Source organism: Bubalus bubalis, chromosome 11 (assembly GCF_019923935.1).
Source record: "Bubalus bubalis isolate 160015118507 breed Murrah chromosome 11, NDDB_SH_1, whole genome shotgun sequence".
Classification (NCBI taxonomy): Eukaryota; Metazoa; Chordata; class Mammalia; order Artiodactyla; family Bovidae; genus Bubalus; species Bubalus bubalis.
In genome coordinates this window covers 17395099-17418333 of record NC_059167.1, presented here as the reverse complement: position 1 = coordinate 17418333, position 23235 = coordinate 17395099, and the positions used below count along the sequence as shown (strand labels likewise).

The 23235-nt window shown below is 53.3% G+C and overlaps 1 protein-coding gene across 4 annotated transcripts in view; it reads right to left on the bottom strand.

The window, feature by feature from the left end:
- Positions 1 to 22704, bottom strand: part of LTBP2 (latent transforming growth factor beta binding protein 2) — a 109211-nt gene extending 86507 nt beyond the window's left edge. For all 4 annotated transcript variants that reach the window (XM_025295203.3, XM_025295205.3, XM_025295204.3 and 1 more), the window contains exons 1-2: positions 22058 to 22704; positions 15314 to 15384 (exon numbers count right to left, since the gene is read on the bottom strand). In XM_025295203.3, coding sequence (XP_025150988.3) covers positions 15314 to 15384; positions 22058 to 22533 — 547 coding nt within the window. In that variant the 5' untranslated portion in view covers positions 22534 to 22704. The remainder of the gene's footprint in view (positions 1 to 15313; positions 15385 to 22057) is intronic.
- Positions 22705 to 23235: the final 531 nt, after the last annotated feature.

Sequence of the window (23235 nt, the reverse complement as noted above, 5' to 3'; positions counted from 1 at the left end):
TCTCCTGCATTGCAGGCAAATTCTTTACCCACTGAACCATCAGGGAAGCCCCGCCCACCATCAGTGTGATAGATTCTTTACGGATGTGTCTCAACTCCCTAAATAATATGACCAGCACCCCCAGGTGCAGTGACTGTCCCTTACACCTCTTTTCCTCCTTAACTCCTAGCATATATTTCATTACAACACTATCGATATTATTTTTATTACAGTGTGTGTGCGTGCTCAGTCGCTTCAGTCATGTCTGACTCTCTGTGACCCCATGGACTGTAGTCCACCACACTCCTTTGTCCATGAGATTCTCCAGGCAAGAGTGGGCTGCCATACCCTCCTCCAGGGGATCTCCCCAAGCCTGGGATCAAACCCATAATTACTGCATCTCCTGCATTGCAGGCAGATTCCTTACCCCCTGAGCCACCTGGGAAGCTCTTTAATTATGGCAGCTGCTGCTGCTGCTGCTAAGTCGCTTCAGTCGTGCCCAACTCTGTACGACCCCACAGACGACACTCCACCAGGCTCCCCTGTCCCTAGGATTCTCCGGGCAAGAACAATGGAGTGGGTTGCCATTTCCTTCTCCAATGTATGCAACTGAAAAGTGAAAGTGAAGTCACTCAGTCATGTCTGACTCCTAACGACCCCATGGACCATAGCCCACCAGGCTCCTCCATCCATGGGATTTTCCAGGCAAGAGTACTGGAGCGGGGTGCCATTGCCTTCTCCGATACACTGTCTCATTTAAGCCTAAAACAATCCTATACAGCAAGTGGGATTGTGATTCTCATTTTACAAATAATGCCTCTGAAGCTCAGAGAGATTAAAAGACGTGCAGAGGTCACCCAGCCAGGCGGTATTGGATGGAGGACCCAATCCAGGAGCGTTTGACTGAAAAGCCCAGGCTCCATCCACCCCCACTGCCTCCGAGCAGGGCTGACCCACCTCTGAACCTTGGCCCAGAGCTGATGATGAAACAACAAAAGGGATCTGTTGGCCTTAAGTCAGCTACTGAATGCATCCTTGGGAGCCCTGCCCCGGGACGCTGTGCATCCCAGGTCAGCTCTGGTGGTAGAGACCTCAGACCATGAGAGCCATCCCTCTCCAAAGCCCACACAGTCAATCTGAGATAGAGGGAGGATGTTTAGCAGCTCATGCATTCACTCAGTGAACATTCACCGAGCACTCACTAGGTGTGAGGCCAGTGGTAAAGAGGCTCCCTCTCTCAGGGAGTGTCCTGTCTCATGTAGAAGCCAGGACATAGGGCATGTGATAAGTGTTGACCAGAGCCTCTAACCTAGCCTGAGGCAAGACGTGAAAGTCAGGGAAGGCTTCCTGGAGGTGGTGACGCTGACCAGAGACAGAAAGGATGAATAGATTGGGCATAGGAGAAGGCAATGGCACCCCACTCCAGTACTGTTGCCTGGAAAATCCCATGGATGGAGGAGCCTGGTAGGTTGCAGTCCATGGGGTCCCTAAGAGTCGGACATGACTAAGCGACTTCACTTTCACTTTTCAGTTTCATGTACTGGAGAAGGAAATGGCAACCCACTCCAGTGTTCTTGCCTGGAGAATCCCAGGGACGGGGGAGCCTGGTGGGCTGCCGTCTATGGAGTCGCACAGAGTCGCCACGACTGAAGCGACTTAGCATAGCATAGTGTAAACCAAGGGCAGCTTGCCTACTCAGGAGCAAGTAAGGAAATATTAGGTCTCACTGTAGGATCCCAATCATGAGCTAGATCCTAAGGCAAGATCATTTTCCTCAATGCCTGGGCATCTGTTCCTGGTAGGCCCCAGACCTCCAGGTAAGCAGTCTCTGCGAGAGAATTGTAACCCTGAGCACTTCCCCAAACACAAACTGCCACCTTAGCAGGATTTTGGCCTATCACCTGGCTGCCCCTCCACCTGCCCAAGTGGAACGAGCCCCCACCTGACCACCCGCCAAGCCCTTGTCACCACCACCACCAGAGACACAGGCTGCCTGGGGCCAAAGCAGGACCAGAGAACATTGCGAGAGCAGGTTTGCGCAGGACAAGTGTCAGCCCTGGTTTATCTTGGGGATGGAGTAGAAAGGGAGGGCTTGAGTGGTTTCCCATGTGGACCACAGATGCTACATTACTCCTAGCCCCTCGGATCCACCCATACCTCTCTGATGGCCAAGCCTGGCATGGGGGAGGGAAAGGTCACACAGCCCCTCCCAGCCTCCGTTTCCATTCCACCTCCTCGTGGGTGGTCTTTGCCCTTAAGAGAGGCTTTCGAAACCAGTCTAGCTTCTGTCCTTCCCCTCCTGGGCTGCAAGGATGGCCCGTCCTTGACTCTAACAATAAGACCTTTCACTCTCTAAAAATCCAACGCCCCACATCCTGCAGTTTGAGCCTGTACTTCCCTGTGACTCACCTGTCCCTGGTTCTGCCTCATTCACCAATACATCCGCAGACATTTAGTGAACACCCTCTCTGGGTCAGATCGGGTGCCAGGGATACAAAGACAACAAGACTGCTCCCTGTATGGAGGAAGCCCGGCCCCGTGGTGGGTTCTCAAAACCACGGAAGCCCCTTGCCACCAGGCAGTTAGATCTTCATCGAGGACCAGGCTTGGCAAACTTTGGTTGGTGTGATGAACAAACAGCTTATGGTAAGTGGGTGGCTAAGGGAAACTATAAAACTGGCATGTATATATGTATGTAATATTGTGGTCGATAAAAGTTCTAAAAGGCTTGCAAACCAGCCAGACGTGTTGGCAGAAAAAACCCGTTTGGAAAGATAACCTTTCTGGACCAGTCATTTCTGAAACAGCACAGAGGCCAGGTCGGCTAAGAAAGGTCCTCCTGAAACAAGTGCTGTGATTTCAGAGGTTGTGAGCCAGCTCTCACCAACTTCATTTGCATCCTTCTCTTCGTTGTCTTCTCAAGTCTCAGCAGGTAGTGATTCCCTCACTACGGTGTTTTGCTCTGAGCTGAGCATCTGCCTTATGGGATTGGAGCATAAACTCCTCTCCTCCCTCCCCCCTCCCCCCAAAACCACTCCCAATTGGTCCCAAATGATGGTTCCAAGTGCCTGTCCATGAAGAGGAACAGTCAGGTCAGTTTTTACCGGCCTGCCATAAAACAAGAAAAACAAAACAGTTTCTTGTGTTTCTTATAACGCTATTTTCTTCCCCATTGAAAAAGTGTCTTTCAGATGCAGAGGACAAACATATAGATACCCAAAGGGAAAGTTGGCGGTTGGATGAACTGGGAGATTGAGGTTGACATATATACACTATTGATACTATGTATAAAATAAATAAGTAGTAAAAACCTGCTATACAGCACAGGGAACTCTACTCAGTGCTCTGTGGTGACCTAAATGGGAAAGAAATCCAAAAAAGCCGGGGGAGATGTATATGGATAGCTGATTCACTTTGCTGTACAGCAGAAACTAACAACACTGTAAAGCAACTATACTCCAATAAAAAAAGAAAATTAAGTGCCTTTTAAGATTATATCTTGCCTCCTTTTCTGGTGTTAAAATGTTCTTTGAAGTGGTTAAAGGTGATGGCAAATGGTGTTTCTAATATCCTCACTTGGCAAAATGAAAAGCTGGCTACTGTACTTTGATACATAAGATGTTTTTGAATATTTACTGGTGCGTGAAATGCAAAAGTTTGGAACCCTTGGGGAAGGAGGGGGCCATAGTGGTCATGTGCCTTTTGTTTAAAGGAGACCGTGAAAAGCATTCCTAAGCCAAATGAGCACAGATTTAAAAACTGAAGTATCTAGTGCTCAGCCATTGCAGAATCGCCCATGGCAGGGGCGATTGCATAAAGCGAAAAAGGAAATGCTGCGGCACCCCCAGGGAGGCAGTTTCATGTGGCATTGTGGGAAGTTTAAGAGAGAAAATTCCCAGCGTGGCAGGCTGGGCTGTCTTCACGTTTCATGCTTGGATCCTCATTTCTCCCATTTTCCCATAAGAGCAGAGGTCATGGCTTATACTTGAGAAATCGACCCAGAGCGGGTATATGGCTTTAACGAGTCTTTGTTGATTGTTGGTGACAGGTTATCAAGCATGATGCCACGATTCCCATGTCTAGCCACTGAAGACATATCCAGCCCCTCCCTGTCGAGGACCAGCATCCTCAGAACCTGGAGGTGATCCTGCTCCTGGATTCCCATACCCGCTCACCAATGCCAGCCATTAGCCATTCATAATTTGGGCTCCTGAACCCTGGCTTCTCCACATTCCTGGCACTCTCTTTCTCACTGAGGATTGGACATGTGGAAAGTTTCAGCTTGGGGAGTTCAGCTCTGTGAAGTTAGCAGGATGCCAAAAGAGAGGGAATAAAAAGAAAACTCCCGAAACTGCTTTGAAAGTAAGAAATAGAAAGTATCATTCTCTCCACCACGCCCCCTCCCCCGACTCCTGGCTGTGCCCCCTTCCACCTTCACTCAGATCCAGTACAGTCGAGAAGAGGTTTGCTCAGATTTTCCACACAAAACCCCTCCATTTGGGAGGAGACCCAATTCAGAATGGGCAGGCTTGGGGCGGGGGAGAGTCTGGAAAGAGCTCCCACCAGGCAGGCTGCTTCTGCCATCTGCTCAGATCCTCTGTGAACAGTGGCTTGGTTGCAAAAGGACCTTGGGTTGAGTCAGGAAGATCTGGTTTGACCCCTCGCTCAGCCACACCCCACCTGTGTGCCCTTGGGCACATCTTGTCTCACTGAGATGCCTCAACCTATGCCTCAGTTGTCTTGTCCATCAAATGGGTCTGACAATTGCTGCCTCAAAGAGTTGTGTGAGCCTCAGCAGAAATCAGGGACGTGGAAGTGCTTGCACTTTCTGAGGCTGTGCTGTCCAGTGCTGTCTAATGCTGTAGCCATGAGCCGTGCTGTGCTGTGCTTAGTCATGTCCGGCTCTTACGACCCCATGGGCTGTAGCCTGTCAGGTGCCTCTCCCCCTGGGGATTCTCCAGGCAGGAATACTGGAGTGGGTCTCCATACCCTCCTCCAGGGAATCTTCCCAACCCAGGGATCGAACCCGGGTCTCCTGCATTGCAGGCAGGTTCTTTACCTTCTGAGCCACCAGGGAAGCCTGTAGCCATGAGCAACACAGGGCTATTGACAGTGAAACTGATTAAATAAAATTTAAAATTCAGTTGCACTAGCCACATGTCAAGGGTTCAACAGCTAAAAGAGGCTCATGGCTACCATGTTAGATGGCAGGATACCGAGCATTTCCACAGAAAGTTTCCACAGGAAGTTGTACTGGACAGCATTTTGCAAAGCTTTTAAAAATAAAAAGAAAGCTTTAAAAAAAAAAAAAAAAACCCACACCCCCAGGGATGGATGCAAGAGGGCTTCTGGATTTCTCTGCCATGACCTTTTTCCCAGGAAAAGGCAATGACAACGTGAGCCCTAGTTACAGATGCAACACACACTGGGGGGCAGCGGTAGGGCTGCTTCTCAGGTGCTGAACACACCGGCCTCCTCCCCACCACCCACCCTCATCATGCAGGCCTCTTGTCATCAGCTCTCTCTCCTGGGACTTAGAGATGCCTTCTCCATCAGTTGTCCATTAGGTGAGGCACTGACTTCAGGGTGGGCGGCTTAAGCCTGCACCCTCCTCTGAGGCCTCCAGGCCCCCCACACGCTGTCTTGTCTGGGAGATAAATCTAGCTTCCAGATTAGACTCTGGGCCCAGCACCCGCACACCTGAGGCTCCTCAGCAGCCTCTCAGATTAAACCGCCATCTTTCCTAAACTCTGCCTCAGTGGAACACTAGGATCTCCCCCACTGAGTACCCGGTCCCTCCCTCAGGACAGGGCCCTGTCTCTTCCATACCTGGAGGCCTTTGCAGGCAGGACAGTTTCCTACCACCCTCAAGACTGTGCTTCCCTCGCACCCCACCTTAGACTCCTACCTGGAGCCTCAGTTTGCCTTCGCAATTCACCTCACTGGGTGGTGGGGGGGGGGGGGGGGGGGTGGGGGGCGGCGGTAACTGTGGCCCTGAGCTGTTTCTCCACAGCCTTGACCTCTGGTTCCCAAAGAAAGGGGACCCTGATGTCAGAGCCCCGCCCCTGCCCCAGGGCCAGGAAACCCCTCACTGGCCTTCATACACTCTCAGAATCCACGGGGGACTCGTCCTCTCCACACCCAAACTCTGCCCAGGGGCTGTGTCCACCCCCAGACCCTGACTCGGCCCCGAACTGTCAGGCTGTGGGAGAAGTCAGGTCCTTAAGGACTCGGCTGTTCCCACCACAGCTGGGCTGGGATGGCAGCTCAGGAGGGCTGGAAGCAGCCCTGGGGCTCAGGGGCCAGCCAAGCGCCCGGCTCCAAAATAGCAGTTGTGTTCACATAAAAGCCTCTAATGAGAGAAAGATGCCGTTCTTGGCCCCTCGCGCGCGCTCTGCAGACGTCGTCGTCTGGCAGGCCGAGTGGGCCTCTACCGTTTGGCGGCTGGAGGGGAGGAAAGGGAGGTGTGAGTCAGACCTTGGCCCCCAGCCCCTCAGCATGGACCGCCCTGCTAATTGCATTAACAAATGCCGAGATGCTGGGCCAGTTTGGGGGCCAGGGGCTGGGGCAGAGAGCAGCCTCAATTCCCATCAGCTCCAGCAGGCATGAGGAAGGGACCACTGGGTAGGACTCGGAAGCCCGGGGCTGAGGCCCAGGTTTGAAGCAAGCTCCTGCCCTAAAGCAGAAGCTCACTGGTCCACCCCCTTCACAGCCTCGAGGGCTCTGTCTAGAGGAGGCAGGGATTTAAAGAGGGCCCCTGGAGATGGGATGGAATCTTGAAGCAGCCCTCCTCGGGGACATGCCCAGGGACCCTGTCTTTTCCAGGGGAGCCGCTCCAGGACACGGAGGACAGGTCTGTGGCTGACATGGAGCCATCCAAGCCCTTCTGCAGACACAGCAGCTCCATGCCCAGGACCCACAAAGTTCGAGAGGGAAGGAGTACACCATTCCCACTTATAACTCAGCCAAGGCCAGGGCAGACATGTGGAGGAGAGGGCAGCCTTACAGTCAAAGAGACCTGCATTTGAATTCCAACCTGGTGACCTCAGCCAAGTTTCATCACCTCTGCCAGTCTCGTTTTCTCTAGAAAATAGTCATGCATCCAACATTTACTCTTTGCCTAGGATGGTACCGTACTTTTTTTTCCGAAGAGAAAAAGATTCTTTTCTTCACAGAACCTCCAGCTCAGCAAGACTCATAAAATGAGTAAACAAACAAGCAGAGGAAGAGAAGTCAGGATATGAAGGATGGAGGAAACAGTCGAGGGGCTGAGATCCAAAAAAACAAGGCTGCTGGGGGCAACTCTCCACAGAGCGGTGGGGGGAGCTGGAAACAGAGACCGGAAGGAGGATGAGGAGGTAGCCACCTACAGAGACGAGAGAAATCTCGTGGAACAGCCTGGAGGCGGCACATCCCAGGAACCCAGACTGGATTCGGTGTGCGAGGGGCTGACACACGAGGCTGGACACGCTGCCGCAGGAAGGTTTGTCCAGCAATGTGTGAATATCTGGACTTCCCAGGTGGCGCTAGTGGTAAAGAACATGCCTGCCAGTGCAGGAGACATACGAGATGCGGGTTCCGTCCCTGGGTTGAGAAGATCCCCTGGAGAAGGAAATGGCAACCCACCCCAGTATTCTTGCCTGGAGAATCCCATGGACAGAGGAGCCTGGCGGACTAGTGTCCATAGGGTCTCGAAGAGTCAGACAAGACTGAAGCGACTTAACACACACGCACGTGTGATTATCGAATTTACGAGATGGAACCTGAGGGTAAGGGGGACAGTGGGAGCAGTCAGCCAGCTGCAGCGGTCTCCTAGGAGGATGAGCTGTTGCCTGAGACCACAGACTGGAGAAGCATTGGTTGTGGGGTGAGGGGTGGGAGAGTGAGAAGCAGAGAGGCTCCCAAGAGATTTAGGAAGTGAAGCACACAGGGCTCAGGGAAGGACTGGACAAAAACCGGAGCAAGAGGAAGGTGTCCTAAATGGTCCCAAGAGTGCAGCGTGAGCATTCGGATAGACAGGCTGCCTTTTAACAGGATGGGTAAGACCTGGTCAGGGACATTGGCTCAGAGGGAGTGAAACCATGAGCTCACTTTGGTAAAGCTAGGGTGGGGGTTGTCTGGAGGCATCAAGAGCATCAAGATGTCGAGGAGGCAGCAGGATGAAAGGAGTCTGGAGGTTGGAGGAGAGGTCTGGCTGAAGATGCACATAAATCTGGGCGTCATCAGCCCAGAGACGATGCTCACATCCATGGGAATGCATTAGATCACTCCAGGACGGGGCAGTGAAAAAGAAAAGAAGAGGGCCCAGAACTCAGTCCAATGTTTAGTTGCTGGGCAGAGGAGAAGCAGCAGCCAAGGGACATGGGAGGAGCCGGTACAGAGATGGATGTGGTGGCCGCTCACAGGACAGGGGGTGCTGAAGGGTTTAGTGTGGTCCCTGGCACAGAGCGAGTACTGCCACTCTTATTATTATTGTGTTTTAATTGTCTGGCACAGTGCCTACTGGCACTCAATGATGGGTGGGGGGCAACTAATGCTGGATTTGCTTCACACGGTCCCCCCTCTCTGGGAGGAGGATTTGGAAGATCTGGAGAATGTTAAAGGTAGCCCAACATTAAGATGTTGAGTAGGAAAGGCAAAGCTGAGGAGATGAGAAGAGGCAGCTGGGGATGGCAGAAGGAAACTGTCAGGTCACCCAAGTAATCATTCACCCACTCAGTCCTTTAATACACATGTACCAAGTAGGCACCCCACTGGCATCGACAGAACACAGCCCCTGGCTTCAGGACCCCCTGGGGAAATGAAAGTGAAAGTGTTAGTCACTCAGCCATGTCCAGCTCTTTGTGATCCAAGGACTGTAACCCACCAGGCTCCTCTGTCCATAGAATTATTTGTGTGTGTGTATATGTGTGCATGCATGTGTGTACATCCATGCATATGTGTGTTAGTCGCTCAGTCATGTCTGACTCTGTGACCCCATGGACTGTAACCCACCAGGCTCCTCTGTCCAAGGAATTCTCTAGGCAAGAATATTGGAGTGGGTTGCCATTTCCTTCCCCAGGGGATCTTCCCAACCCAGGGATCAAACCTGTGACTTTGGTGTCTCCCGCATTGCAAGCATATTCTTTACCATCTGAGCCTCCAGAGAAGGCCCTGGGTAAGAGCATCTCCTACATACTCCTTTGAGCAAAAAGACTTGAGGGCACACACCTGCTCAACAGGAAGATCTAAGGTACCCCCACATGGAGGGGGTAGAGATGGGCAATGTTTCTTGCTAGGACTGTACCCTTTGTGTTAGCTGGGTCTCCACTGCAGTTGTGTGATAACTCCCCTTAACACCTTCCACTTTCCTTTCTACCACTCCCACCAACTACTGAATCTCATCAGACAATTCACCTAGAGATGAGCCATAGGTAGGCTCAAGCCTCTAGTTCCTGCTGGTTTCTAAACAATCAGTAATGAACCTGCAAATCCCACACGTGCCCTGACCCTTTTCCTTAACATTTGCTCAGCACTTACCATTATGAGACTCTGGGGCCAATTTCTTTACAAGTATCTCCTCTGAAGATTCTCACAACAACCACTGGTACCAGTCTGACCCTCATTTGACATATGGACAAACTGAGGCTTAGAGCAGTCCAGAAACTTGTCTGAGATCCCTGTGCAAGTAAGTGATGGAACAAGAGTTTGAACTCAGAGAGTCTGGCTCCAAAGTTGGGGCTCTTCCCCATCTGGCCAGAGTCTTGGCCTTTGGGGTGGGGTCATTTGCAGGGCTGGGCTGGGTGGGCCAGAAGAGATCCTTCAGGGAAACCCAGGAGAAGCTCAGATCAGAAGGGATGGGGATCCTCACAGCACTGAGATGTGGTCCAGAAGTCATGCTGTTGTAATGGCCCCACATGTAGAGAGGCTTGGGGCCAAAACACAAGAACAAGTGCCCAGGCCATTCCAGGGTCTCCTGAGCACCATGGGGAGTTTTATGAAAAGGTTGATGAGCCCAGGGCAACAGGAGGAGACCTCTCTGCGCAGGCCTGGGAAAGGCCCTGTGTTGCTCAGCACATTGTTGGTGAGCCTTGCTCCTTGTATCCAATGAACACATGCACTGTGCTGCAGGCCCAGGGGCCATGAGATACAGTTCCTGCTCTCACCATCAAGGCCAGACATGTATAGAACACCCAGAACATGCCAGGCTTTGAACTAAACATTTGCCCTAAGCTATCTCTTTGTTCCTTATAATTCTGTGAGGCAGGGACAAGTATTAGTCATATTTTACGGAAAAAGAAATTGAGGCACAGAGAGCTTAAACATCTTGCCCAGGGTCCTGCAGCTAAGCTATGGAGCTGGCATTTAAACCCAGGCAGGCAGCATAGCCTCCTGGATTGAGTAAGATCACAGCCAAATTTACCCCATGCCAGGCTCTCTATATGCACTCACTCGTTTCCCAGGAGCGTGGTGTCAAGCCCTAGCCCTCTGGACCAGGCTACTTAAATTCACACCCAGGCTCTGCCGATTCCCAGCTGCATGACTTGGACAAAGAGTTAACCTCATCTGTAAATGGGGATAAAGATCAAATCTGATTTACAAGAGGGTTGTTGTCAGGGTTAAAAATTAATAATCAAGTTCCGACCCTTGGTAAGATCTTGAGTGTGTTATTATTATTAGAAGCAGCTCTATAGAGACTGTTATACCCACTTACTGGGTGAGGTGTTATCCTCACTTACTGGGTGTTATACTCACTGGGTGAGGCTCTGGGGCTGGGAGAGGGCCAGGCACTTGCTTGAGGACACAGAGCCGGGATTCAAAGCCATGACTCCTTGAATCTGGCACCGGAATCTAAAGTACATGTTCTCACTCTGTGCCTTAGTCCTGGTGGGGGCGTGGGGGTGGTAGCCCTCCTAGCCCCTTCCCTGAGAGCCTCTGCCTTCCCCAGAACAGCCCCAGCCCCTGTGCATCTACGCTGAGATAAAAGGAGAAGCCAGAGAATTCTTCAAATCCTCTTCCCCAGGATGAGCCTTTAGAAGTCCCTGCAAAGGCTGTGTGTGTATTGGGGTGAGTCAGTCTGGGAAGACTGGACAGTCTTCCAAAAGCCCTAACTCTAAACAGGATCCAGCCTCCCCACACCCTGCAGTCCTTCGCTTCAGCCGAGTGGGCCGGCAGGCCCCAGCGAGCTGCCTGCACAAATACATAAACACATAAATTGTGTGGCAGGGCTGGCAAAGCCACAGAAGGGAAGGAGGAGACCGAGACCAGAGGAGGAGGCGAGGGCCCAGCTCCAGACCCCGCCAGGCTGCAGAGAGCAGCTAGGCTTCCAGCAACAGACACCTGCAGACACCATGGCTCCCCGAGGCCCAGGGGCCGGACAGAAATAGAGAGAGAGGCTGCCAGGGAGATGGCCAGTATGTTACGGCAACCAAGGATTCCATGAGAGGAGGCAAGCTGGGGGTCGGGGGAGACCCAGGGCACAAAGGCCATCACTCCCTGTGCGTGGCCAGTGGGCTGGACCCACAGGTATCTGGAAGAGACCAGAGGATGGATTGACTCCCTGCACCCTCTGAGACTAGACTTGGCAGTTAGGGGAATGTCCCACACCCCTCCCTGTCACCCCCAACCTTGCCAGACCAGGAGAGGCACCCTACATCTGTGAAACCGCTAGGCCAGAATCATGAGCACTCCACAGTACTGGCAGCCTTGGCTCCAGCCAGGGGAGTAGAGCGTGGGGAGGGGATAGGGAGACGCAAACCACTCAGGGGAAGCAGGACTGCCAGCTGACAGGGCATGGAAGCAAGAGCCCATACTTGACAGAGCTTCAGACCAGCCATCCAGGGCCAACACCCCACCATCCACGTGGTTCTCATTAGGCTCATTAGCAGCAAAATAGCAACAAGCAAACAGCATTGGGCCCAGCTAATTAGTACACAGACCTTCAGTGGGCAAGTCGACTTCCAGTGGGAGAGGCTAACACCCACTGGCAAAGTCCTCCCGGAGTGCTGCCAGCCTGCATGCCAGAGTCCCAGAGACACCTAGAGGGGCAGCAGAAGACCAGGGAGAGAAATAACAGGGCTGAGGACCCCCAGGGTGGAGTGGGTACTGACGGGGCACCGGAGCAGCCGCCCCCTGCTCCGGGCTCAAGGGTGCGCACACACATCAGTTCTGACCATCAGCAGACTCACCCAACCTCGAGTTTCCAGTGTTGAAACTCCAGATTGGCAGAGAATGATGCTGGAAAGTCATGAGCAACTCATGAAATCGAGAGCCTTCAGGCCCGAGCAAGGCTTGTGCCCAGACCCTCGGGCAGCTAGGGAGAAGGCCACCCACTCTGAAGCCAGCCTTCCCAACTTCAAACCTCAGCAACACTCTCTGCTAAGCTCCCTAGAACTTACGAGCCCTCCTCCTCATCTCTAGCCCCAAATCCCTCCCCGGGCCTCCAGAGGCGCCCCCCAGGGCTTGCTACTCAAAGTGTGGTCCGTGGAGCAGCAGCATCAGCATCCCCTAGGAGCCTGTTAGAAACAGACTCTCCAGCCTCACCCCAGACCTGCTGAGTCACAGTCTGCACTTTAATAAGATCCCAGAGGAGAGTGAAAAAGTTGGCTCAAAACTCAACATTCAAAAAAACTAAGATCATGGTATCCAGCCCCATCACTTAATGGCAAATAGAAGGGGAAAAAGTAGAAGTGACAAATTTTATTTTCCTGGGCTCCAAAATTGCTGCAGATGGTGACTGCAGCCTTTAAATTAAGAGATGTTTGCTCCTTGGAAGGAAAGCTATGACAAACTTAGACAGCATATTAAAAAGCAGAGACATCACTTTGTTGATAAAGGTCCATACAGTCAAAGCCATGGTTTTTCCAGTAGTCATGTATGGATGTAAGAGTTGGACCATAAAGAAGGCTGAGTGCCAAAGAACTGATACTTTTGAACTGCGGTGCTGGAGAAGACTCCTGAGAGTCCCTTGGACTGCAAGGAAATCAAACCAGACAATCCTAAAGGAAATCAGTCCAGTCCTGAATATTCATTGGAAGGACTGAAGCTGAAGCTGAAGCTCCAATACTTTGGCTACCTGGTGCAAAGAGCTGACTCATTGGAAAAGACTCTGATGCTGGGAAAGACTGAGGGCAGGAGGAGAAGGGGGCGACAGAGGATGAGATGGTTGGATGATATCAGCGACTCAATGGACATGAATTTGAGCAAGGTCCAGGAGTTGGTGAAGGACAGGGAAGCCTGATGTGCTGCAGTCCATGGCGTCACCAAGAGTCAGACACAAGTGAGCGACTGAACAACAACACAGGATTTGTGGGAACATTTAAATTTGAGTAGGGCTCCCCAAAGCAGATCTTCCCATGATTGACCCCAAACTCTGCTTAGCAGTCTTCAGCCCTGGCTAGAATCACCTACGGAACTTTAATAACATACCAGTGTCCAGCCCCCAGCCCCAGAGCTTCTCCTGATTGTAAACTTACTGGGCTACCCACATCCTTGGCTTCTCTGCCCAGGGGAGTCACCGATTTCAGGTCCCAGATCTTCTACTAAGGAGCTGTGTGACCTTGAGCAAGTCATCTGAGGCACACGGTCCTTATCTTTCAAATTATGGAGAAGGGTCCCTCCTCCAACTGTGCCCCTAGTCACTGCGTACCTAGCCTCTGTAAGCCCCACTAATTCAGGTTCCCCCAAAAGGAAAGAATTTTCAGGTAGAAATCTGCGTTGCTGTTTGTTTCTGAGTTTGGAGTTTTGTCTTCTTTATCTGGAGATCCTCAAAGAGACCTAAGATTCTGCCCAGGCTTCATCATCAGACTGGGAGAGGGTAAAGGCCACGAGGTCAGAGGCAGAACTGGAACCTTGGTGAGCCGGCCCAGTAGGAATGGAAGCAACCCCATTGCATCCCTGTCTATCCCCGTCTCAGAAGGCATCAGGAGACCAGGAATGAGGGCATCCATCAGGGACAGGAACACCATAGGTTTCATCACCCCGCTGGACCACTGGCTGTGAAACTGTCACACTGGAAAGGGTCTAGGGCTTGTCCTTGGGCGGGAAGGGGTGCTGGTGAGACTAGGGCTTTGCAGCCAGGCTTAGGGCAGAGGGTGGAATCGGATCCAGGAGGAACAGCTGGGCAGAGCTCCTGGTACTGCCACAAAGACTGGAGGGGGCGCGTGTAGTGCTGATAAAGACTCGAGAGGGGCCCCGGGGTGTGAGGGAGGAAGATCCAAGCTCTCTGAAACTGTCCAGTCATCACCTGCGGTGCTCCCAGAGTCCAGAAGGCCCTAAACTCAGTTAGTATTGGGAGGAAGCAAAGCCCCACAGGTAAGAGTACGCGGTTCTGGGTCAGACTGCCTAGAGTCTGCCTCCTGAGCCAGACTCAGAGTACTGTCTCCTCGGGCACGTTTCTTAGCCAAGCTGAGCCTCAGTGTCCTAGAGTGTAACTGCGATGAGCAGTAAATACTCACAGTACAGGACTGAGGGACTCAAGTAAGACGCTGTATGTTAAGAGCTTAGCGCAGCGCCGGGTATACAGTAAGTCCCAGCGGCCAGCTCGCAGCAGTACAGTCATCGTCACTGTGGCAGATCAGTGGTGGTGGCGGCGCAGCAACAGCGCTCGGAGCAGCAGCGGTAGTAATGACGGTACTGGGGGCAGTCAGAGGAGTAATGGCACCAACGGTACTTACGGCAGTCGTGCTGGTGGGAGTAAAGGTGCAGTCGGTAGGCAGTACTTTTTCTAATCTGGGCCAGCCTGCCAGGCTTGGGAGAGGTCCAGAGGAAGACTGCTCCAGACACAGAAGCAGAGACTCATCTGACCATGCTGGTAGAATGGCCCCAGAGGCCAGGGGCCAGAGCAGAGGTGGATCCCCACAGCACGCACGGTGAGTGCCCTCTTCCCACGGAAGAGTGCGATGCAGAGGCTCTGGGGCCAGGGGTGTTCTGCAGACCCCAGGGCAAGCTAGGGGTGAGCCCCAACGCAGGGGGGGCATCAGAAGAGGCATACAGGAAGCTTTATAAACACGAGCGGGGATTTATCTGAGAAGTCATTTTCAGTTCAGTCATTAGGAGGCTTTTTTTTTTTTTTTTTTTTTTTTTGCCATGCAGCTTGTGGGAGCTTAGTTCCCCGACCAAGGATTGAAACCGGGCCTTTCGGCAGTGAAAGCACAGAGTCCTAACTACTGGATTACCGAGGAATTCCCTGGAGGCACTTTTTCATCTCCCTTCCACTGCTTCCCGCTGGACAGGGGCTGCCTGCTCAGGAGGTGGATTGGGGAAGACACATGCTCCAGGTTCTAGAGATGCCACGCCCGGCCCAGCTCAGTGGACAGAGAGAAGGGGAGAGGGTGGATGGAGTGGAGGCACTCACGTTTGATACAGTGGTTGGTGCTGTTTGCCGTTGTCCATCCCGGGCAGCACTGTCCCCCGCAGACATTCCTCCTGTAGGGCCACCAAGACAGGGTCAGCGTGGGATGCTCAGAGCAGGATTATTCACAGAGCTTGTCTGATGGTCCTGCCCTTTACAGGCAGGGCCTGGGGGAACTCGGCAAGGCTGGGCACTGTCCCCCTTCTCGAGGGAGGCCGCATGGCCCAGTTGCGGGCACTAAGACAGAATCCTGATTCTGCCACTGGCGGCACGACCTAGGGAAGCATCACTCTCATCATCTGTACAAGGCAGATAATAATAACTGCCTCATGGGGTTATTGGGAGGATTCAACAAGATAGGGATATAGAGCCCCTGACATAAGAAGGCACTCCACTGGCACGGGAATCACGAAAACAACCAAAAAGCAAGTTCAGAGTAGCTCAGTCCCTTGCCAAGACTAAACAAGAAGGGTCAGAGCCAGACTCCAACCTAGGTTGACCCAACTCGAAGTCACGCTCCAAGTCCACGTGGCCTCTCACCAAAAAATAATCACCATGGCCCTTGCCAACAAATGCTGATAATCCAAGGGAAGCTGGAAGACACACACACACACAACAGCCTTAAGGACCTACATCTGTATCCCCTGCCAACAAATGCACACTGGGAGGAGCCTTAGCCCTCGGGCAGGCTGGTACAGGGTGAGACCGAGCAACTGGGAGGGTGATGGAAAAAGCCAGGCTCCAGAATGTCCTTTAAGAGGGGCTGAGGAGGTGGCAGGCTGGTGGGACAATGGGGCTGGGGACTCGGGGTAAGCCACTCTGCGTGGCGAGTACACTTTTTATTTGGGCAGGCTGCTGGAACTTACTTGAAGGGGGGATAGTCCTTCCCCCAGCACCAAGGACACTGACCCCACAGGAGACACTGACCAGCAGCTGCCACCAGGACCATTCACCCAGACCACCCAAACTCTGCCCTCTGGTCTCCAGTGGAGCCCTAGAGCACCAGTAGCTTTCACCCACCCTGACTGTCGATCTACAGACCCACTTGCCCAGACCCAGGTGACTTCCCCAGAGGGATCTTCTTGGAGAAGACCTCTGGGGTCTTGCCTCCCCAGCTCAGACTGGGCTGGGCTCTGGCCTCACATATCCTGTGGTTTCCATTAGAAATTGTCTACCGAGCACTCACTGAAACACAGGGTAAGCAGGGCAGCAGAGGTATGGAGTCCGAGAGTCGGGATGAAGGGCTGACCAGGAGGCCACTCCCATGACCTCTTTGGCCAGCATGGGGGCATCTGGTCCCACTTAAGAGTTTGGTTGATGTTTGTGTCGACCCCAAAGCTGGTGTGGTTTTTGAAACCTTACAAAACGTTCAAAATAAATCCCTGCCGTTTGAAAATGCTGAGGCCCATTTCTGGCCCTTTGGCCCAAAGCTGTGGGGAGCTGCCTCCCAGGGAGCTCACAGAATGTCCTCTCGGCCGAGGGCTGTGCCATCTCGGTCACCTCGAAGCCTCTCTGGACTGCTTCCCTCAGTTTACTGGTTCCCTGAAGGCCTCCTCCCCACCAGGATCTCAGTCAGTCACTGGGTTCTGCAGAAAGGGCTGGCCCTCCTACCCACAGCTTCTGAGTTGTGTGCCCCGGTGGGAGGGGGAACGACCCACCCATTTGTAAGTCATTATCCCTGGTGGTGGTGACAAGGCCTCTGAGAGGCCTGGGAGGTCTTTGAGAGGAAAAACAGGCAGCAAGCCCTGGGAGTTTTCTAAAGTCTAGCGTCCGGGGGAGCCCAGAGAGCACAGACCGATGAAGCTGCCCAGCCGAGAGGTCGTGGCGTGGAGCCCGGCTCCAGGAGGCCCCCTGAGCCTGTCACCCTAGATGCCCTCAAGATGGCCACAGAGCTGACTGTAGGAGGGCAGTGGCTCGGCCTGCCCTGCCTGCCCAGGGTAGAGCCTTCTAGGCCGCCAGGGCCACCAGGAGAACTGGTCAGGATCAAAGTTGCTAAGCAAAGGAGCCACGCTCAGCTAACAGGGCCTTCCAGAGAGATCTAGGAGACCAGCCAGAGTCTTGGGTGCAAGCTCCGGGAGGTGCCTGATGGGAGATGACTGTTCAGTGGGCTCCAGTTAGCTGGAGAGAGCAGATGAGACTGACTAGCTGGGGCAGATGACTCAGGGGTTCTGGCTCTCTGGAAGATACCGCTCAGAGATTTTTATAAGCCCAGCCTTCGGGGCGGCACTGCTCCGCAAACATTAGCCCGATATCCAGCATCACTGCCCAACCCCTGGGAACACATCTGGCTAACAGCCTAGGACAGCTGCTGTTCCACCTGGAACAAATCTGGTCATACTGGTCCTTCCTTACAGCCGCCGCCAGGCCCTCCACTGGCCTCTACAAAGCCAACCCGACCCCACCTGCCTATAGAGTCTAACTGCCCCATCACCCCTCCCTTATCTCCATGGCCACCCACAACCAAAGCCATGACACAAAGTTTGCTGTCCCCTTGCTGGACTACACTTGGGCACCGTTTGACGCCTTTGCTTAAGCTGCTCTCTCTGCCTAGATGGCCTTCCCTTTCTTCTTTGCCGACTGAAATCCTTGGCACGCTCCAGATCAAACATCACCTCCTTCGGGTAGACCCTCCCCTGACGTCTACCCAGCCTTCCCTGTTCTCCAGCCTCCACACCATGTGGTACTGATCGTCTCAGGCTGCTGGTGTATGTGTCAAGTACTTTAAGGGGTCTTTCTTATTCCTGTTTGTGCCCCTAAAGTCTAACACAGGGCCTGGCATGTGGTGCACCTTTAATACCTCTTTGTTTTACTGGATCCAGTGTTTCCCAAAAAGGTGAATGAACAACACTGAGGGTAGAAAAGGGGATTTGAGGTTTCCATACTCAGAACTTGCAGCAATGCTGAATCACACAGGGAGAAAGTGATTCCATTTTTAGCGATGTTTCTAGTCTGATTAGATCAGTGAGGAAAAATCTCTGTCCGAGGTTGGGTTTTTGTGCCAAGTCCTCTCCCCCCAACACTTGCCTATCTCCCTTTCCAATAGGGAGAACACACCACAGGGTTGAACTTCCTATGATAATGGTATCTGACTAGACTTGGAGAACATTTTCTTTTCATTTCAATTTTCCTACAGTTACCTTCTCTTTATGACAAGTGGTACCATCTTCAACTTAGGATAGTGATACAAAGTGTCCTTGCAAATGGATTTATTTATTTAGAAAAATGAGTCACGCACTGTTTGTAATACCAAAATATGTAACTCATCTAACTGTCCAAAAACAGAAGGATGGATAAACAAACTGTGGTATATTCAGACAATGGCATAATATCCAACAATTAAAATGAATAAACTTGGGCTGATTATATTAACTTAGTTAAATCTCAAAAATCTAATGAGGAGAAAGCAAATTGTAGAAGAATAATGCAGCATGGTATCACTTACCAAAAATATGCAAAACAATGTTATATAAGCTATGGATGCACACATCTGCAGCATCCATATAAATGGTATAAAAACATAGGTTGGCATCATTAGCAAATTCAAGGTAGTGGTTAACATCGGGGGAGAGGGGAGACAAACTTGCAGAAGATATTTCAACTAAAAAAAATCAGAAGCAAACTATGCCAAAATATTAAAGTTTGAAAAAATTGGATTGTTAGTTGTATTATTTCCAATACTTTTTGTAGGTTTACAGGCTTGTATAATACTTCATAATATAAAACACTTGAAAATAAATAAAACACAAAATCCTGTTATTTTTAACAGTTTATAAATTTAAAGAAAATAATAGAACAAGAAAAAAAAGAGGAAAATATTATGAAAGTGGTATGCTGTGAGGCTAAGCTTAATAAACACTGAATACTGGAAAACAATGGCTTAAAAACTCCCGTGTGGACTGTAAATTTCAATAATGCAGGAATTGTTTCTGCTTTGGTTACGCTGTGTCCCAGACACCTAGCGCTATGCCTGGCACACACTTAAAATCTTCATTGTGTGCAATAAATCCCCACTACATGGCAAGCTCCACGAAGACAGAGGCTGTCTTGGCCACTGCTGTATCCCCATGGTCCAGCAGAGTGCCTGGCATACGGAGACCTTCCAAATACTTGTTGAATGAATGAAGAATCCCCAGTAGTAGTGATGCAATTCCAAGGTTTACCAGCAGGTGGCACTTAGTCCTTGCATGCATGCAAGCTTAGTCCCTTCAGTCCATTCTACCCCATGGACTGACTGTAGCCCACAAGGCTCCTCTGTCCATGGAATTCTCCAGGCAAGAATACTGGGATTCTCCAAGGTGCCCTCCTCCAGGGGATCTTCCCGACCCAAGGATCAAAACCATGTCTCTGGTGCCTCCTGCACTGGCAGGCAGGTTCTTTAATTCTAGCACCACCTGGTTGGCCCTGAGCAATTCTCAAGGCAATTGCCAGAGAGGTCAGCCTGGCCATAAGCCATTAGTCAGAATGGACTTAGGGAGAAGAAGTCGATGGACGATTGCCACTCAGTCCCTCCCTGGCTAGCTGGAGTGCCTGAGGAACTCACCCTTTATCAAAGCTGCAGAAAATAACCTGGAGGAGGAGTCAAACCCAGCATGTGCTGGGTGATGTGTGCACCTGTGTTTGGCAGGTGCTTGTGGGTGGCATCCAGCCCAGGTACTTACACACCTGTGCACATCTAGCAGCCATATCCTGGTAACAGTCTGCTTTGCTCATCACCACCTCCTTTCACAGCTGCTAATAGTTCACCCTCCCACCCCCACTCCACTATTCCTCCTCCCCTCAACTCCCACCAGAATGCTGACAGGGTAAGCTCTCTCCATGATCTGGCCCAAATCTATGCCTCCAGCCTCAGCCCTGTGGCTCCCCGACACCAAGGTATAGACCTGTCCTTAAGCCACTGCCCACAGTAAAAAAAAAAAAAAAAAAAAAAAAAGAGCCCCTGTCCTCGGGCAGTGCGACATCTCGGGGTCCTACTCCTGCTACCCCCACCTTCTTCCCCACATGAACCCCAGGGGCTGGAGCTCACAGGGCTTCTTTTTCCTCTGAGCGCCTCAGCCCCAATCATCCTTTCCTTTATGCTTTAACAGGAAGTTTCTGGTACTAGAAAGCATGTTGGCCGGTGCATATGTGTTCATTTCTCCAATTTGACTTGAAGTAATTGAGCTGCTCTCCTGGCAGGAACAATGTCTTTGTCTCGGGCCGCATCCCCTGTCCCTAGCTTGGCACACTTGCTCTTAGGAAGCACGTGTTCACTTGCACAGACATTGCCGCTCGCTGACTGATCCTCTGTGTAAGCTACTTGACAGTGCCCAGGTCTCCTCTGCATCTGCCTTAAGCCAGGCCTTGCACGGACAGTGAGACATTCCTTCACCCATTCAACAGGTACTTAGCAAGCTGCAACTAAACTCGAGCACTGTTCTAGGCATTGGTGACCCAGCAATGCAGAATACAAAGCCTCTCTTTTCCTAGAGCTGACATTAGTGTGCCCTGGGAGACCAGACCATAAAAGCAGAAACATAATATGTCAGATGGGAATTAGTGCTATGAAGAAACATAAAGCAGGGTGAAGAGAGAGGGTGGGGCCTCTCTAAACAGAGATTTGAATGAAGAGAGAGAATCCTGCTGAAAAGTGCTGCAGCCAAAGAAAACAGGGAGTGGAGAGGCAGTAAGAAGAGCCTCAGGAGTAGCCCTGGGGATGCAGCGCCCTTCATGCTATGCTCCGGGGGACTGAACCCAACTGGCAAATCGGGCCCAGGCCCAGAAGGGCCGCCAGGTTCCTTCTCAGCCTCCCCGATGGTGCCCCATACCGGGCACCCGTAGTGCCCGGGGTCGCCCGCCCTCCATTCTGTAGACACTTGTCCCACTCCGGCCAGGCCCAGCGCCCCGCAGCCGTGAGAATCCTCATCTGGGGGTAGGGATGGCTGGGGAGCGTCCCCTACGCCGCGAGGGCGCCCTCGGCAGGCAGCGGGTGTTGCATCGGGAGCGGGGTGCTGGGGGAGAGACTAAATGGCAGGGTTGAGGGGAGACCTAGTCCTGCAAAGTCGTGCTGACACCTAGCTGCACAGGCGCACACACAGACCCACTCCGCCATGGTCCCACGGTGTCACAGCCACACCCGCGGACAGGTTTCCTGCCCAAAGTGCCCCCGAGTCCACGCCCATTTCCTCGTCCAGCCATCCGCGGACCCAGGCCGGCCTGTGCCCCAACACACAGCTTTGTCCCCATGGCAGGCGTCGAAGCCTCGTTCCTGGAGATGCATCAGCCCTCGCGCTCTGGAGCCCCCACCCCCACCCCCGACATCGTCCACCCACCGCGCACTAAGGCCGCTCAGCTTCTCCCGGTTCTCAAGCGCCTGGAACACCCACTCCGATGCCCTCTCCGCGATCCCCTTCGGATCCCCGCACCGCTGCGGGCAGCGGGCGTCAGCAGACATCGGTTAAGGCAGACGGGAGGAGCGCGGGCGAATGCACTGCCGCCTTGGGAAAGGATTTAATGTCGGATCTGGGCGAGAGCTGGTACAAAAGGGTGTGGACGGTGTTTCTCTTTCCTCTCTACTTTTTGAAAGCGGGTCAGACCGAGCCCCAGCTTGGGGACCTCGGTCTGTTTCCCGCAGTATTGAGGACAGAGGGGAGACAGGCAGAGCCCCCGCCCTGTCCTCTCGTCTACACATTCCCATCCCTCCATGAACGAGTGTTCGGGAGACCGACCCTCGCTCCCTCAAGCCCCCACCCTTCCCTCTCCAGCGCTCACCCCGTAAGGCGCCCTCGCGCAGCCCGCGGCCGCTGCACCGTCCCGAGACGCGGGAGAGCCGGCGCGGCCCGGGCCCGGGGTGCGGACTGCTGCTGGCCCGAGGGTCGGCTTCTCCAAGTCTGCGCAGGTGGCTGGACTCGCCGAGGCTGCTGCGCGCGGGGCGGCCTCCTGGCTTCCACCTCGGTGGACCTCCTGGGGCTCCCCCAGCTAGGCTGGACCAGCTCCGCGGGCGGCGAACCCCGGACGGGCGCATCTTGCTCCCGGAACAGACTGTACACCTTGGCTGTAGCAGCTACGGGGCTGCCCCCGGGGCGCCGCAGCCGACTCGCGTCTCTTCCAGCCGGCTCGTATCTTCCCACCGGGTCCCTCTGAGCCTGACCCATGCCCACGAAGAGAGCCAGGGTGAGCGGCCAGAAGCTCCTCCAGGGGTTCCGCGGGACGCGCCCAGGGCAGCGGGCGGTGGTTGCGGGCCTCATGGCGCCGGGGCGCCTGGGGAGCTGCACGCGCGCGGGGAACGGCCCCTGGGGCTCACAGTCGGTGCGCCAGTCGCCCGCTGGCTGCGCTCCGGTCCCCTGCCGGTGGCCCGCCTCTTCCCGTCTAGGGGGCCCCGAGTCAGACTGCGGGTTAGGCTCTCCCTGGAGCCGGAGCCAGGCGGCAGGAGCGGCCGGGGGCTGCGCGCACCGAGCCTGGAGGCCGCGCTGCGTCTCCAGCTGGGCGCGCACCGCTGTTGCACCTTCGCGCCTTCTCCCGGTCGCTGTAGCCTTCGGAAGGAGAACTGGAGGGTTTTATTTTTGGAAACCTCCCCCTGATTTTTCGTCTCTTTTATCCACACCATGCCCCCTCCTCGGAGGGACAGTTCAGCCCCCTTATTACGGAGAGGGAGAGAGAGGAATTCCAGCAACACCCACTTTGGCACCGGGAAGCGAGCGGGCGGCAAGGGGGGTTAACCCGTGAGGAGCTGGGGGCGGCGCAGGGCCGACCCGAGCGAGGGCTGGCAGGCGAGATGACAACTGTCGGGACAGGGGCACCCGAGCCACCTTTCTGCTGTCCTGGGCAAGCTGAACTGCTGACCTGTCCAGAACTGATCTCCCGCCCCTGACCTCAAGGACAAACTCCATGGTTGGAAGACTAAGGCTGCAGCCTCGAAGGTCTGAAGGAGGTCGGGAGAGGTACCAAGA